The following is a 14,832-nucleotide window of genomic DNA, read 5'->3' as shown; positions in this document are numbered from 1 at the left end:
GGATCTGAGTGAAGGAAGTTAGCTTCTAGAGCATTTGCAGTTTCCCAGGAATTTTCTGACTGTACCAGTGCATATAGTTTGATACTTAAAAACATTGATTTCACTCAACTTTCCTTAGCTTGCCCTGCCCCCACCCAACCCATAAGTATATAGTAATCTTAAATAATTGTGGTAGAAAATCTTATTCAGGTGGACTTTCAATCAGACTTTGTTCCTATTTTTAACCTCCCTAAATTATAAATCTTTATTTTGTAGGTATCATAGCAGCAAATGTTTTTGTATTCTGTTTATGGAGAGTACCTTCTCTACAGCGGACAATGATCAGATATTTCACATCAAACCCAGCTTCAAGTAAGTCTACTTAATGACTTTATTTTGAAGTAGATGTAATATGAAAGAAATATGCTTTATGTTAATTGAAATCCTATAAAAAGGATGAGTTACTTTTCAATATTATAAGCAGAATCTAGAAGATAGACTATAAGCAAGCTCCTTGAGTAAAGGGACCTCATTTCTCTTAGTGTTATGTCTCAGGTACCTAAAATGTGCCTTGCACCTAGTAGATAAGTATTTTTTAGTGACATAAGATGCATGATCACTACAAATTTACTCTTGGAGGATACTATTATGTACAACTGCATATCTGTAATTGAAATAATTTATGAAATCCTTTTTCTAAGTGATTTTTGCTGTAAGGATAAGTTGCTTTCGTTGAACTGAGAATTTTTATTGGTTGCTTGGTAAAGTAGAAGAGAGAAATTTAGGATAACTTTTTGCCACTTTGAAAAATACTGTGGTAAACCATCTTATTTAACTGGCTCTATTTTTATTTACTATGTTTGAATTTTTTATAATAGTAATGAAAAAAATCTAAAACAGATCATTTTTAGATCATGGTCGTGTGTCCTATGATTACCAGACTGTTTTTCATTCTCTTGTAGAGGTCCTGTGTTCTCCAATGTTGCTGTCAACATTCAGTCATTTCTCATTGTTTCACATGGCTGCAAATATGTATGTTTTGTGGAGCTTCTCCTCCAGCATAGTGAACATTCTGGGTCAAGAGCAGTTCATGGCAGTATACCTATCTGCAGGTAATAAACTTTAGTCTGGGGATCTTTCAGAGTATAAGCATTCCCACCTACCTGGAGGAGAAATTAAGGGAATGATTATAGTCATAGTCTACATATGAAGACTGTATGTAGAGAATTGTATAAATTGTATATAGAGAAGGATGCCACAGACTGGTGGCTTATTTTCTTTTCTGCTTCTCATCATGCTGGTTTCTTCTTAAGATTATAGGTATGTTTAGTTTTAAATCAGGATAGACAGGAGTTAAGGTTTAGTATAGATTTTACAAATGTCATTTTTATCTCATTAGGCTTTGTTTCTTTAGATCAGGCCTACCATTTTTATAAATCAGTGTTTCCAAGACTTCCTGGCTGTCTCAGTCATCTGGATCTTTGTTAAATAACCATAAACTCATTTCCCATGGTGTGTTCAGTTTCCAGAAAGCTTTGGATCAGAGCTTTGTAATAAATTGTCAAGAATGAGTTTATTCTAACTTTGCTGCAAGCATATATATTAGTCTGGAACAGTTCCAGTCATGGTCCTGGAGATAACACCATTTCCTTATTTCAACTAGGAAATGGTGGTAGTAGATTCCAGGTTCTAGATGCTACTAAACTGGCAATTGGTCAATTAAATTTTACCCCTCTCTTTGTAAAATGTACTTAATTAAAAACCACACAGCATAAAAATTCATTTCTGAAATCTCTTTTTTTTTTTATTTTATTTATTTATTCATAAAGACACAGAGAGAGAGAGAGGGGGGCAGAGGCACAGGCAGAGGGAGAAGCAGGCTCCATGCAGGGAGCCCGATGCGGGACTCGATCCAGGGTCCCCAGGATCAAACCCTGGGCTGCAGGCGGTGCTAAACCGCTACGCCTCCGGGGCTGCCCTCTCTTCATTTTTTTAATTAAAAAAATTAAGTTTATTTTTTTTTAAAATAATCTCTGTACCCAGCATGGGGCTTGAACTCAGAACCCTGAGATCAAGAGTCACATGTTTTTCTGACTGAGCCAGCTAGGCGCCCCTGAACTCCCTTCATTTAAAAGCAGTGTATTTGGGAATCATACTGTAGTGTGAAAGAAAGCACTTGAGAGCTTGAAGACAGAAGTCCTAGTTTTATTAGATCCTATTTCTGCTACTTGCTGTGTGATGTTGTGGAAAAGAACATATACTTCTCTGAGGTAATGATACTTAGTCTCTCCTGACAAGGTGGTGTAGAAAGGATTAAATAGAAGCATTTACAGCAAGGTGCAGAATGAGTGCTTAGTGTTAATTAAATATCCATGCATCTGGTCCCTTCAAACTAGAAACTGAGCAATATCTTTGGCCTGTAACAGAAGTGTGTAGTTTTTTTCTCAAGCACTAGTTGTATAGTAGGTAAGATGAGTCTGTCAGCTGCCATTAATTCCTGCTCTGTAGGAAGTTGTTTAAAATGAGCCATGTTCAGCTTAGATGACATCGGAGCCAGAGGGACTTGAAAAAGATCATCTAGTCTAGATCTGTGGCAGAATCATTTGGCAAACTGAGTATAGATTCTCTGGTCCTATTCCAGAGAATCTGATTTAGTGTTTGGAATATGGCCTAGAGGATTCCCAGACAGTTGTTGAGTTTGGAAATAGTCTTTTTCATGTTATAGATGAGAAAAGTGAGGACTGAGAAGTAAAGTGAATGATCCTGTGTCACTCAGTAAGTTGTGCAGTTGATCAGACTCTTCTTTAAAATATCTAGAATGATAGGGTAAGTGTTTGTGCCTGCACCTTGTACTGACCTAGGTAGAGATCCGACACTGTTAGTCTCTGTGAGGTGGAGATCAGAAATGGAAACCATTTTTATACTTCACTATAATGATCGAAATGTGACTTTTTTCCCAGGCGTGATTTCCAATTTTGTCAGTTACGTGTGTAAAGTTGCCACAGGAAGATATGGACCATCACTCGGTGCAGTAAGTGTTTCTAATGTAGATTTTCTAAATTTAGTTTTTAGCTTCATTTTGACATAATTTGAGGCTTACAGAAAAGTTGCATAATTATTATGATTTCCTATATACCCATTACCCTACTGTTAAGTACAGAACCACAGTACAATTATCAAAGCCAGGAAATTAACATTTGAGACAATGCTACTAACTAATCTGTATCTAACTTAGAATTTATGTTTGTAGACCCTTTAAACCTCAGGCTATAGCTTTTAACCATTGGTCATTTATATATACTTGATGGAACAGTACAAATCAAGAGGAGTAGTGAAAACAATGAGTCTCTAAAACCAGGTAGCCTAATCTAGCATTGGAAAATTCAAAATAATTACAGATTTGATTATGATGTTTAGTCACTACTTGAGTGTCTGCTAGGCAGATTAGACTAGTAGGCACTCTACTCAAGACTGGGGATTACAGCCAGTGAGCAAGATGATCATAGTACCTGTCTTTAGGAGCTAAGTTCTGGATGCTTTAAAAACATAAAGACAAAAATACATTTTCTTTTGAGTTTAGTGGCAGATTTATAGGCACATGGAAATCTTTGCATAATATTTCTTTAAAGACTTCATTTTATACATATTTATTATTTTTAAAAGATTCATTTATTTATTTGAGAGAGAGTGGTGGGAGTGGCAGTGGGAGGGAGAGAGAGAAGCAGACTCCCCATCAAGCAGGAAGCTGGATGCGGGGCTCTGTCCCAAGAACTGGAGATCACAACCTCAGACCCTAGCCAAAGGCAGTGGCTTAACCAACTGAGCCACCCAGGCACCCTATTTTCTACGTATATAAATGCAGATCACTTAAATGCATTGAAATAGGGGGTTTCATATTTAAAGAAACTCTAAGAAGGGCAGCCCAGGTGGCTCAGTGCTGCCTTCAGCCCAGCATGTGATCCTGGAGACCTGGGATCGAGTCCCACGTCGGACTCCCTGCATGGAGCCTGCTTTTCCCTCTGCCTGTGTCTCTGCCTTTCTCTGTGTGTGTGTGTGTCTTTCATGAATGGATGGATGGATGGATGAATAAATCTTAAAAAAAAAAGAAACTCTAAGAAGATTCAGTTTTAGAAGAATTCTTAAGTAATCAGCCCATAATTTGTGTGTTCTTAATTTCCTAATGAGACCTATACTTTTTCCTATAACCTACTGGATTTCTTAAGCCCTGCTTTTCCCTTAATGGAATGTTTTATTTATTTTTTTATTTTTTTATTTTTTTAAATTTTTATTTATTTATGATAGTCACACAGAGAGAGAGAGAGAGGCAGAGACATAGGCAGAAGGAGAAGCAGGCTCCATGCACCGGGAGCCCGATGTGGGATTCGATCCCGGGTCTCCAGGATCGCGCCCTGGGCCAAAGGCAGGCGCCAAACCGCTGCGCCACCCAGGGATCCCTGGAATGTTTTATATATAAAATTTTGTGCTGATATAATTTACATATTTCAAATCCTATCCTTTACCTCATTAACCAACTAAGCACCTGTTATGTGAAGGCAACAAAGATCACTGGTATGAGTCAGAAATAGATTCTGACTTTAGTTGGGGAAAAAACATTATACGCTATATGTAATACACACTGAAAGGGCTTACTGTTCTCTAGAAGTCTTCAGGTGTTCTGAATGTGGGGAGACTTTTTTCATTAACTGAGAGGATCTGGAAGGGCTTTTTTTTTTTTTTTTTTTTTTAAGATTTATTCATTCTGGGAAGAGAGTGGGGGATGGTCACAGAGAGAGAGAGAGACACTCCTCAAGCAGACTTTGCATTGAGTTCAGAGCCCAACACAGGGTTCAATTCCAAGACCCCAAGATCATCACCTGAGCCAAAATAAAGAGTTGGGTGCCCAACCAACTGAGCCACCCAGGCACCCCTGGGAGGACATTTTGATGTGCCTCGGGACAAGTATTCTCATTTTACAGATAAGAAACTGAAGTCCAAGATGAAAAGAGTGTGGCAGATATTTGGAATTAGACTGGGTTTGCATTCCAGCTCTGCCACTTATCTGTGATTTCTAGAACATATTCCTGAACCTTTCTGAGCTTTAATTTCTCTATGTAAAATGGGGATAGCACATCTCTTCTGATCTGCAGTGCAAGTGTGTTTAGAATGCTTAGCATAATAAGGAGCATGTACTAAGAAATGTGGTAGTGGTAGTTCCTGCTCAGAAATCAAAATTCTGTACAGCCATGTCAGGATAAAATTGTCCCCAATAATAAAGAAAATGAAATCATCAGAAATAATGGCATTTTTAATGAGAAAACTAAAAAAAAAATACTGTCGACAAAGTTGTGTTAGATGATGGGCTTCATCATAATCCTTTGTTAAAGGATAAAGGGGACCATTAAAGAATATTTGTCAATTAACATATTGGTACTAGAGAGCAAGAATACTGACGGGATTTTGATAACGGTTTTGTTAGACCTCTGTGTTTTCAGAATCTCACTTAAAAATTGTTTCTTAGTAGTTATTGGTAGGAAGCTTTCCCTAGTCTACTTTTCAAAAGTTTATTGTCTGTGAAATATAACCCTTAATCTTGAGATGGCAAAGATCAATAAAATGTTTGTTGTAGGAAACAGCATTTGTTAAAATGTTAATTTTTTTCACTTAATGATGTAGTTCATCATAGGGTGGATTTGCTCAGTAGCATTATGATAACTTGCTTACTATAACTTCATTGATGTAAGTATCACATTTAATCTGTATATAAAAATTCTCTGCTAAGTTAGGGAAGTATCTTTTTTTGGGGGGGGAGGAGTATCTTTAGTCTCTTCCTACAGGGTTGCAAGTAAAATGAAATGGTCACTAGAACAGATTCATATGGAGTTCTATTTTGATTTACCTATAGTGTCTGGAGTATATCTCTTTGTATAACTTTTTTAGTGGCTGCTCTAGGTATTCCAATATATATACACACATCACTTATTACAGTCTGCTGGTGGTGGTTGAGTGAAGTGAACCTTACCTCCCTTTTCATTCCTATGTCTTCTCCAGATTATACTTGTCTTAAATACTTGCTCCACATATATTTAGAATATTGGCCACTAATATTATAAGTGCTTCAATAATTAAGCATCATTTAGAAAAGTCCAAGGGAGGAGAAACCAATTATATTTATGCATAATTTTTACTTTTTCCATTGTTCTTCTGTCCTGATGTTTCAGGATTCTTTCATCATTTTCATTTTATTTGGAGAATTAGCCATTCGTTTAGGTAGGTCTGCTGGTGATACTTAGGTTTTTCTTAGAACATGTCTGTCTCTTCATTTCTGGATATTTTCACTGGATAAAAAATTCCAGGCTGACATTTCGTTGGGCACTTGAAAAAATGTTGTGCCACTTCTTTTTGGCCACAATAGTCTCTGAAGAGAAATTCTTTGTTGTTCAAATAGCTTTTTGCCTATAGGTAAGGTGGTGTTGATCTCTTTGAAAAATTTCTTTGTCTTTAGTTTTCAGAAGTTTGACTCTGTCTTGTCATGGATATCTTTGTGTTGATCTTGTTTAGGATTTGCTTAGCTTCATGAATCTAGAGTTTGTCTTTTGGGACGTTTTTAGCCATTACTACTTCAAATACTTTTTCAGCCTCACCCTTCCTCCCTCCTTTATAACTTTGATGACATAATGTTGGATCACTTATAATCTCATGGGTCCCTGAAATTTAGTTAATTTTTTCAGTCTTGTTTTTCTGTTGTCCAGACTGGGTAATTGACACTCTGTTTCAAGTTCACTGACTTTTTTGTCCTTTCCATTCTACTTGGGCCGATTTATTGAGTGTTTCTATTTTAGGGTACTGTATTTTTTAGTTCTAAAGTTTACATTATTAGTAGTGTCTTCTGTTTCTTTGAGAGCTTTTCTATTTTTGTGCTATTTTTTCACTTGTTCCAAGCATGTTTGTAATTGCGCATTAAAGCATTTTTATAATTGCTGCTCTAAAATGCTTGTTAGACAGGATGTCTGAGTGGCTCAGTTGGTTGGGCATCTGACTCTTGATTTCAGCTCAGGTCATGATCTCATGGGTCTTGGGATCAGTCCTGCTTTGGGCTCTACACTCAGTGGAGAGTCTGCTTCGGATCCTCTCTCTTGGCCCCTCCTCCCTGCTTGTGCTTGTATGCTCTCTTTCTCTCATAAATAAATCTTCTTTTTTTAAAGATTTTATTTATTCATGAGAGACACAAAGGCAGAAACATAGGCAGAGGGAGGCAGGCAGGCTCCCTCCAGGGAGCCTGAAGCTGGACTCTCTCCTAGGACCCCGGGATCACACCCTGAGCCAAAGGCAGACACCCAACCACTGAGCCACCCAGGTGTCCCAATAAATAAATTTAAAAAATATATACTTGTCAGACTATTTTAATACCTGTGTCATCTTGTTGGTGTTGTCTTTTTTTCATTCAACTTGGGGTTTTTCCTGGTTCTTGGTATGGTGAGTTATTTTTATTTTATTAATTAATTAATTAATTCATGATAGAGAGAGAGGCAGAGACACAGGCAGAGGGAGAAGCAGGCTCCATGCCAGGAGCTGGATGCGGGACTCGATCCCGAGACTCCAGGATTGTGCCCTGGGCCAAAGGCAGGTGGTAAACCGCTGAGCTACCCAGGGATCCCTGGTGAATTTTTTTTTTTTTTTTATGATAGTCACACAGAGAGAGAGAGAGGCAGAGACATAGGCAGAGGGAGAAGCAGGCTCCATGCACCGGGAGCCTGATGTGGAACTCGATCCCCGGTCTCCAGGATCGCGCCCTGGGCCAAAGGCAGGCGCCAAACCGCTGCGCCACCCAGGGATCCCTGGTGAATGATTTTTAAATGAAATCTGGACAGGGCAGCTCAGGTGGCTCAGCGGTTTAGCGCCACCTTCAGTCCAGGGCCTGATCCTGGAGACCCAGGATTGAGTCCCACGTGGGGCTCCCTGCATGGAGCCTGCTTCTCCCTCTGCCTGTGTATCTGCTTCTCTCTCTGTCTCTCATGAATAAATAAATAAAATCTTAAAAAAAAAAAACTGGACATATTGGCTATTATGAGACTTTGAGTCTACTCTTTATTAGGCTGCCCCGAAGGTGCTCTGATGAGGGGGGAAAAGGGGTATGTTGATCATTAGTGTCTGATAAGGTTAAAGTCCAGGTTCCCTACTTAGCCTCCTTTGACACCTAGGGATGAAGGCTCTTGTTACTAGAGGGCAGGACTGGGAGTTCTGGAAATTGAGTCGCCTATGTAGACCTCTCTTGGCTAGGAAGAACAGGGTGCCTTGTTACTGCTGCCTACATGACCTCCACTGACCCTACCCTGTCAACAGTATTGGGATGCCTGGTTGCAGTCTGCAAGGGTAGAAGTCAGGCTCTCCATTCAGTCTTTGTTGATGGGGATTGGGCCACAGCCTTTTCTGTTGTTTGGCTGGAGTAGAGTGGTTATTATCTAAAAGTTGATTGTTAGGCAGCCCAGGTGGCTCAGCAGTTTAGTGCCGCCTTCTGCCAGGGGCGTGATCCTGGAGACCCGGGATCAAGTCCCACATCGGGCTCTCTGTGAGGAGCCTGCTTCTCCCTCTGCCTGTGTCTCTGCCTCTTTCTCTGTATCTCATGAATAAATAAGTAAAATTTAAAAAAAATTTTTCATATTAAAATATCTATAGTGAGCACTTTAGATGAAGAACAATCATCTATGGAGAAGTAATCTAGAGCTACCTAACCATTTTAATTTTAGTGTTGTTCTTTAACATCAACTAATCAAATTCTGGTGGCCTCATTTGGAGGGAAATATAATTTTATTGGTTTTTTTCCTTCTCAGAAAATAAGGTCTCAGCTTGATTTTGGGTTTTGTTGAGTTGACCTTTTTAGGTTTGTTTAAAAATAAATCTAGGAAGGGCAGCCTGGGTGGCTCAGTGGTTCAGCGCCACCTTCAGCCCAGGGCCTGATCCTGGAGACCTGGGATTGAGTCCTGTGTCAGGCTCCCTGTGTGGAGCCTGCTTCTCCCTCTGCCTATGTTTCTGCCTCTCTCTCTCTCTCTCTCTCTCTCTCTCTGCATCTCTCATGAATAAATAAAAATCTTTGAAAAAAATAATAAAGTTTATAATTTGGCAAGCTCAGACATGAGGATACGCATGAAGCCATTGCTAGAATCAAGATAAATGAACATACTTGTCATCTTAAAAGTGTCATTGTGTTCCTCTGTAGCCCCCCCTTACTGCTTCTCCCTTCATTCTTGGGCAGCAACCTCTCTACTTTCTGTCATGATAGTTTCATTTGTATTTACTGTCTACAGTTTAATAATGGGATCACCTAGCATATAGTCCTTTTTATTATTGTTCTGGCTTTCATTACTTTGTAGTTATTTTGAAATTCATCCATAAAGTTGTATATATCAGTTTATTCCTTTGTATGGATGACTCATGTTTCATTGTATGAATATGCCAGAATGTGTATATGCGTTCACCTGATGGACATTTGGGTTGTTTCTAGTTTTAGCTATTATAGAAAAGCTGCTATGAACATTTGTGTAAAACTCTTTGTATGGATGTGTGCTTTCATTTCTCTTGGGTTAACACCTAGGAGTGGAATGGCCAGATAGTATGGCAAATAAGTATTTAACTTTTAAGGAACTTCCAAACAGTCTTCCGAAGTGGTTATAGTATTTTACTTTCCCACCAGCAGTGTGAGATTTTGTTTCTTCACGTCCTCAGCAACACCTAGTGTGGTCAATCTTTTTAATTTGTAACCAATATATAGTGATATCTGTGTGGTTTAAATTTTTTATTTCCTTAATGATTAATGATATTGATCATCTTTTCATGTCCTTATTTGCTATCCATATGTCTTTCTGAAGTGTTCAAATATTTTGCCCAGTTAAAACAATTTTTTAAGGGGCACAGTTGGTTAATAGCGTCTACCTTCAGTTCATTCAGTTAATTAAATGCATAGTAATGAGAATTTTCTTTCATATTAGATTATCTGTAGTGAGCCAGTATTCTCTTTTGCCTATATCTTGTCTTCTCTCAACAGTATCCATTGGAAGACTGTTTGGTTTATATAAAGTCTGATTTACTAAGTTATTTTTTCTGAAGGATCATGCTTTTTGGTCTCATAGCTATGAAATGTTTGCCCAACATAAGGTCACAAGGAGTTTTCTCCTGTGCTTTCTTTAAAAGTTTTTATTTTATGTTTTACATTTAGTCTGTGTTTCACTTTGAAAGAACTGCAAAATATTCTTGAACTATATTCACCAGTTTTTAATAGTTTGCCACATTTCACTTGTCATTTTCTTTATACATACTATTTTTTCTGAACTATTTGCAAGTAGGTTGCATATATCATGCCCTTTTATCCTTAAGTACTTCAGTGTATATTTCTAAGAATATGAATATTCTGATTCTTTCTACAGTTCAGTTATCAAATTCAGGAAATTTGCTTATTTTTTTTTAAAGGTTTTATTTATTTATTCATGAGAGACACAGAGAGATAGAGAGGCAGAGACCTAGGTAGAGGGAGAGGCAGGCTTCACTCAGGAAGCTCAATGTGGGATTCTATCCCGGGACTCCAGGATCACACCCTGAGCCAAAGGCAGACGCTTAACTGCTGAGCTACGCAGACGTCCCCAAATTCAGGAAATTTAAAAGTGATATAATACTTTAGTTTCACTTACAGAACATATTACAGTTTTGTAAATTGTCCCAGTAATGTCTTTTGTAGCTATTTTTCTCCCTCTAATATCATATATTGCATTTAGTGGTTATGTCTCTCTGGTATCCCAAAAGCTGGAACATTTCCTTCCACAGCTTTTAAAAAATTTTTAAATTGAGGTATAATTGACATAACATTACAGCTTTGGGCATACAACATAATGATTTTATATTTGTATAAGTTGCAAAGTGATCACAATGAGTCTGGTTAAACATGGTTAACAAGTCTATTACCATATACAAGGTACAGTTAAAATATTTTTTCCTTGTCATGAGAACCTTTAAGTTACATTCTCTCAGCAACTTACAAATATGTAACACAGTAGTATTAACTATGATTGCCTTGCTGTACATTGCTTCCCTATGACTGACTTATTTTATAATTGGAAGTTTGTACCTTTTGACCCTCTTCACCCATTTTGGCCCTCCCTATCCCTGACTCTGGTAACCACCAATCTTCTTTACATACAAGAGCTTGCTTTTGGGATCCCTGGGTGGCGCAGCGGTTTAGCGCCTGCCTTTGGCCCAGGCGCGCTCCTGGAGACCCGGGATCGAATCCTAATCGGGCTCCTGGTGCATGGAGCCTGCTTCTCCCTCTGCCTATGTCTCTGCCTCTCTCTCTCTCTCTCTCTCTCTCTGTGTGACTATCATAAATTAAAAAAAAAAAAAAAACTTGCTTTTTGTTTTGTTTTGTTTTAGATTTCATATGCAAGTGAGATAATACAGTATTTGTCTTTCCCTGGCTTATCTCACCATAATGCCCTTAAAATCCATTCGTGTGTCACAAATGGCAAGATTTCATTCTTTTCAAATTTTTTAATTTTAAGATTGTATATATTTAGGGATGCTTGGGTAGCTCAGTGATTGAGTGTCTGCCTCTGGCTTCAGTGGGTGATCCTGGAGTCCCGGGATCGAGTCCTGTATTGGGGAGCCTGCTTCTCCCTCTGCCTATGTCTCTGCTTCTCTCTCTCTGTGTCTCTTATGAATAAATAAATAAATATTTTTAAAAATGATTGTTTAGAGATTATAATCTCTAAATTATATAAATATATAAATTATATAAATATATAAATTATAATAATCTAAATGATTATTTAGAGAGAGCATGCACAAGCAGGGAGAAGCACAGAGGCAGAGGGAGAGTGAGAGAATCGCAAGCAGATACCATGCTGAGTCCAGAGTGCAACACCAGGCTTAATCTCATGACCCTGAGATCATGACCCAAGCTGAAATCAAGAGTCCGATGCCCAACTGATTGAACCACCCAGACGCCCTAAGATTTCCTTCTTTTTAATGGCTGAATAATATTCCTCTTTGTGTGTGTGTGTGTGTACACATATGTACATACCACATTTTTTTTATCCGCCCATCCATTGGTGGACACTTAGGTTGTTTCCCGATCTTAGCTATTGTAAATATGCTGTGAACATGGGAGTGCATACACCTTTTTGAGTTAGTATCTTTAGATGAATACCCAGGAGTGGAATTACTGGATCATATGATAATTCTGGTTTTAATGTTTAAAAAACATCCTTTTTTTTTTTTTTTTTTTTTTTAAGATTTAATTTATTGGGATCCCTGGGTGGCGCAGCGGTTTGGCGCCTGTCTTTGGCCCAGGGCGCGATCCTGGAGGCCCAGGGCGCGATCCTGGAGACCTGGGATCGAATCCCACGTTGGGCTCCCGGTGCATGGAGCCTGCTTCTCCCTCTGCCTGTGTCTCTGCCTCATTCTCTTTCTCTCTCTGTGACTATCACAAATAAATAAAAATTAAAAAAAAAAAAAAGATTTAATTTATTGAGAGAATACACGAGCAGAGGGAGGGGCAAAAGGAGTGAGAGGGAGAGCATCTCAAGTAGACTCTGTGCTGAGTATAGAGCCTGACGGGGCTGTATCTCACAACCCAGAGATAATGACCTGGGCTGAATTCAAGAGTCAGACACCCAGCTTACTTGAGCCACTACCAGATGCCCCTCAGTTTTTAATTTTTTGAGGAACTTCCATGCTGTTTTAACAATAGCCATTCAAACAGGTGTGAGGTGATATTTCCTTGTGTTTGTGACTGCTGGCCATCTAAAAGTCTGGAAAAATGTCTATGCAGATTTTATGCCCATTTTAAATTGGATTGTGTTTTTGCTTTTGAATTATAGTTCTGTATATATTTCAAAATTAATCCCTTATTAGATATGATTTGCAAATATTTTCTCCCATTTGGAAGGTTACCTTTTCATTTTGATGGTTTTCTTTGCTGTGCAGAAGCTTTTGGGTTTGATGTAGTTCTGCTTGTTGATTTTGATCAGCCTTTTTTCCCCCTCATGTCATGAACAGTTTTGAACCATATGGACCAGTTATTTAATAGAATATCCATCAGTTGGGTTTGTCTATTTCCTCATGATGAGATGCTGATTGTGTGTTTTTGGTTGAAATGCTACATGAATGGTGGTCTGTCCTTGGGTAACACAACTGGAAGCACATAATGCTCATTTGCTCCTAATTGTCCATTTATTGACTGGTTGTTATCCAGTATCTCTACTCTAAAGTTACTGTTTTCTTTTACTGTTTAAAATCAGTGTATAATTGGTGAGAAGATGCTTTGGGATTTATGTAAGTATCGGGATCTCTTGTTTGTCAACCTCCTCACCCCATTGATTATTCTGGCTCGAAGTTTTTGCTCTGGTGATTATTATAAGGGTGAAGGATACATCTCATTAGGGGTACATTAGGTAACAGCTGTTATAACCATGACTTACCAAACTAAAAAATTAACATTGGTAGAGTACTGTTAACCTGCAAACTATATTTGGATTCCCCATTTTCCCACGATGTTCTTTTATTGTTCTAGGATACTATATTGCATTTAATTATCATATCTTTTTAGTATCCTCCAGTCTTGTGCTTTCTTGATCTTGTCTTTCATGACCTTGATACTTCTGAAGAATAGTAGATACATGTTTTGTAGAATGTCTATCATGGAAGTTTTATTATTTATTTAGATTTTTGGGTAATCTCTACACCCTACACCCTGAGACTGAGTCACATGCTCTACCAACTGAGCCAGCCAGGTGCCCCGGAGCTTTATTATTTTTAATAGGTGACTAGAACTGAGAACTTTGGCAGAAGACAAATGAAGTTAAATTGCTGACCTCCCTTTGCTCTCCTCCCTGGCCTCCAGCTGTACTCGGCTTCTTTGTATTTCTTCCACTCACTGTCCTCTCTGATATCCAGGCTTGGTTTAAGCTGATTTTATGCCTGGAACACTCTTCCCATCTCCTCCCCTTCTAATTGCCCAATGCCTGGTGACCCTTCCGTGCAAAATTTGATGTCACGTCAGCCTGAGCTTAAATGAGCTCTCCCTTTCACATGCCACCATAGCATGCCCTACTTCACTATCCTAGCTCATCACATTTTGTTTTTATGTCTGTGCTTCTGTAAGCTCCATTCAGGAAGGGACTGCTAATTTTGTGCTCCTCTATACCCACAGCATCTTGCATTGTGCCTGGTACGAAGTAGGCCTCAAGTATTTGGTTGAATGATTATCATGAGATTTAATGTGAACTAGCGATTATGATCTAATTTCTCAAGTATTCTACCATTTAGAGGAAGTGGGAACATGTCTGACATTAAGACTTAAATTAGCATTATTTATCCAGGAGATACTTCATAGCCATTATACATTTAAGTTATGAAGGTTATGTAGCAACCTGGAAAAACATGATTTAAAAAAATACAGCCATTATAATTTCAACTATAATAAGAAATGGTTGACTTCTTGATCATAAGGTTGTGACATTTAGATTTTCTTTTTTTTTTAAGTAAGCCCTAGGTCCAGTGTGGGATTTGAACTCATGACTCTGAGATCAAGACTTGCATGATTTACCAACTGAGCTAACCAGGTGCCCTGAGATTTAGATTTTTATTCTCTAAAATAGTAGGAGGTTGTTGGGGGAGAGTGCTTCTCAGGCAGGCAGATGCATGTGTGTCCCTGGGAGGATGCTGTGACGGGTGGTCATGTAGAGCCATGGGACAGACATGACGTGCTCTTCTAGAGCAGAGCATTTACTCAAAAATTGTTTGTTTGTTTTTTAAGATTTTATTCATTTATTCATGAAAGACCCAGAGAGGCAGAGACATAGGCAGAGG

General features: G+C 38.5%; 1 protein-coding gene across 3 annotated transcripts in view; it reads left to right on the top strand.

Moving 5' to 3' along the window:
* PARL (presenilin associated rhomboid like) overlaps positions 1-14,832 on the top strand; it is a 47,463-nt gene that overhangs the window by 27,649 nt on the left and 4,982 nt on the right. For 2 of the 3 annotated variants that reach the window (XM_077879848.1, XM_077879847.1), the window contains exons 5-7: positions 256-351; positions 942-1,091; positions 2,940-3,010. In XM_077879848.1, coding sequence (XP_077735974.1) covers positions 256-351; positions 942-1,091; positions 2,940-3,010 — 317 coding nt within the window. Of the gene's footprint in view, positions 1-255; positions 352-941; positions 1,092-2,939; positions 3,011-14,505; positions 14,525-14,832 lie in introns of those variants that run through there. The other variant, XM_077879849.1, reaches the window with a different exon arrangement.

The sequence above is a fragment of the Canis aureus genome, chromosome 31 (genome assembly GCF_053574225.1).
Source record: "Canis aureus isolate CA01 chromosome 31, VMU_Caureus_v.1.0, whole genome shotgun sequence".
Classification (NCBI taxonomy): Eukaryota; Metazoa; Chordata; class Mammalia; order Carnivora; family Canidae; genus Canis; species Canis aureus.
Note: the sequence above shows the minus strand (reverse complement) of the source record. Positions and strands in the feature narration are given on the sequence as shown.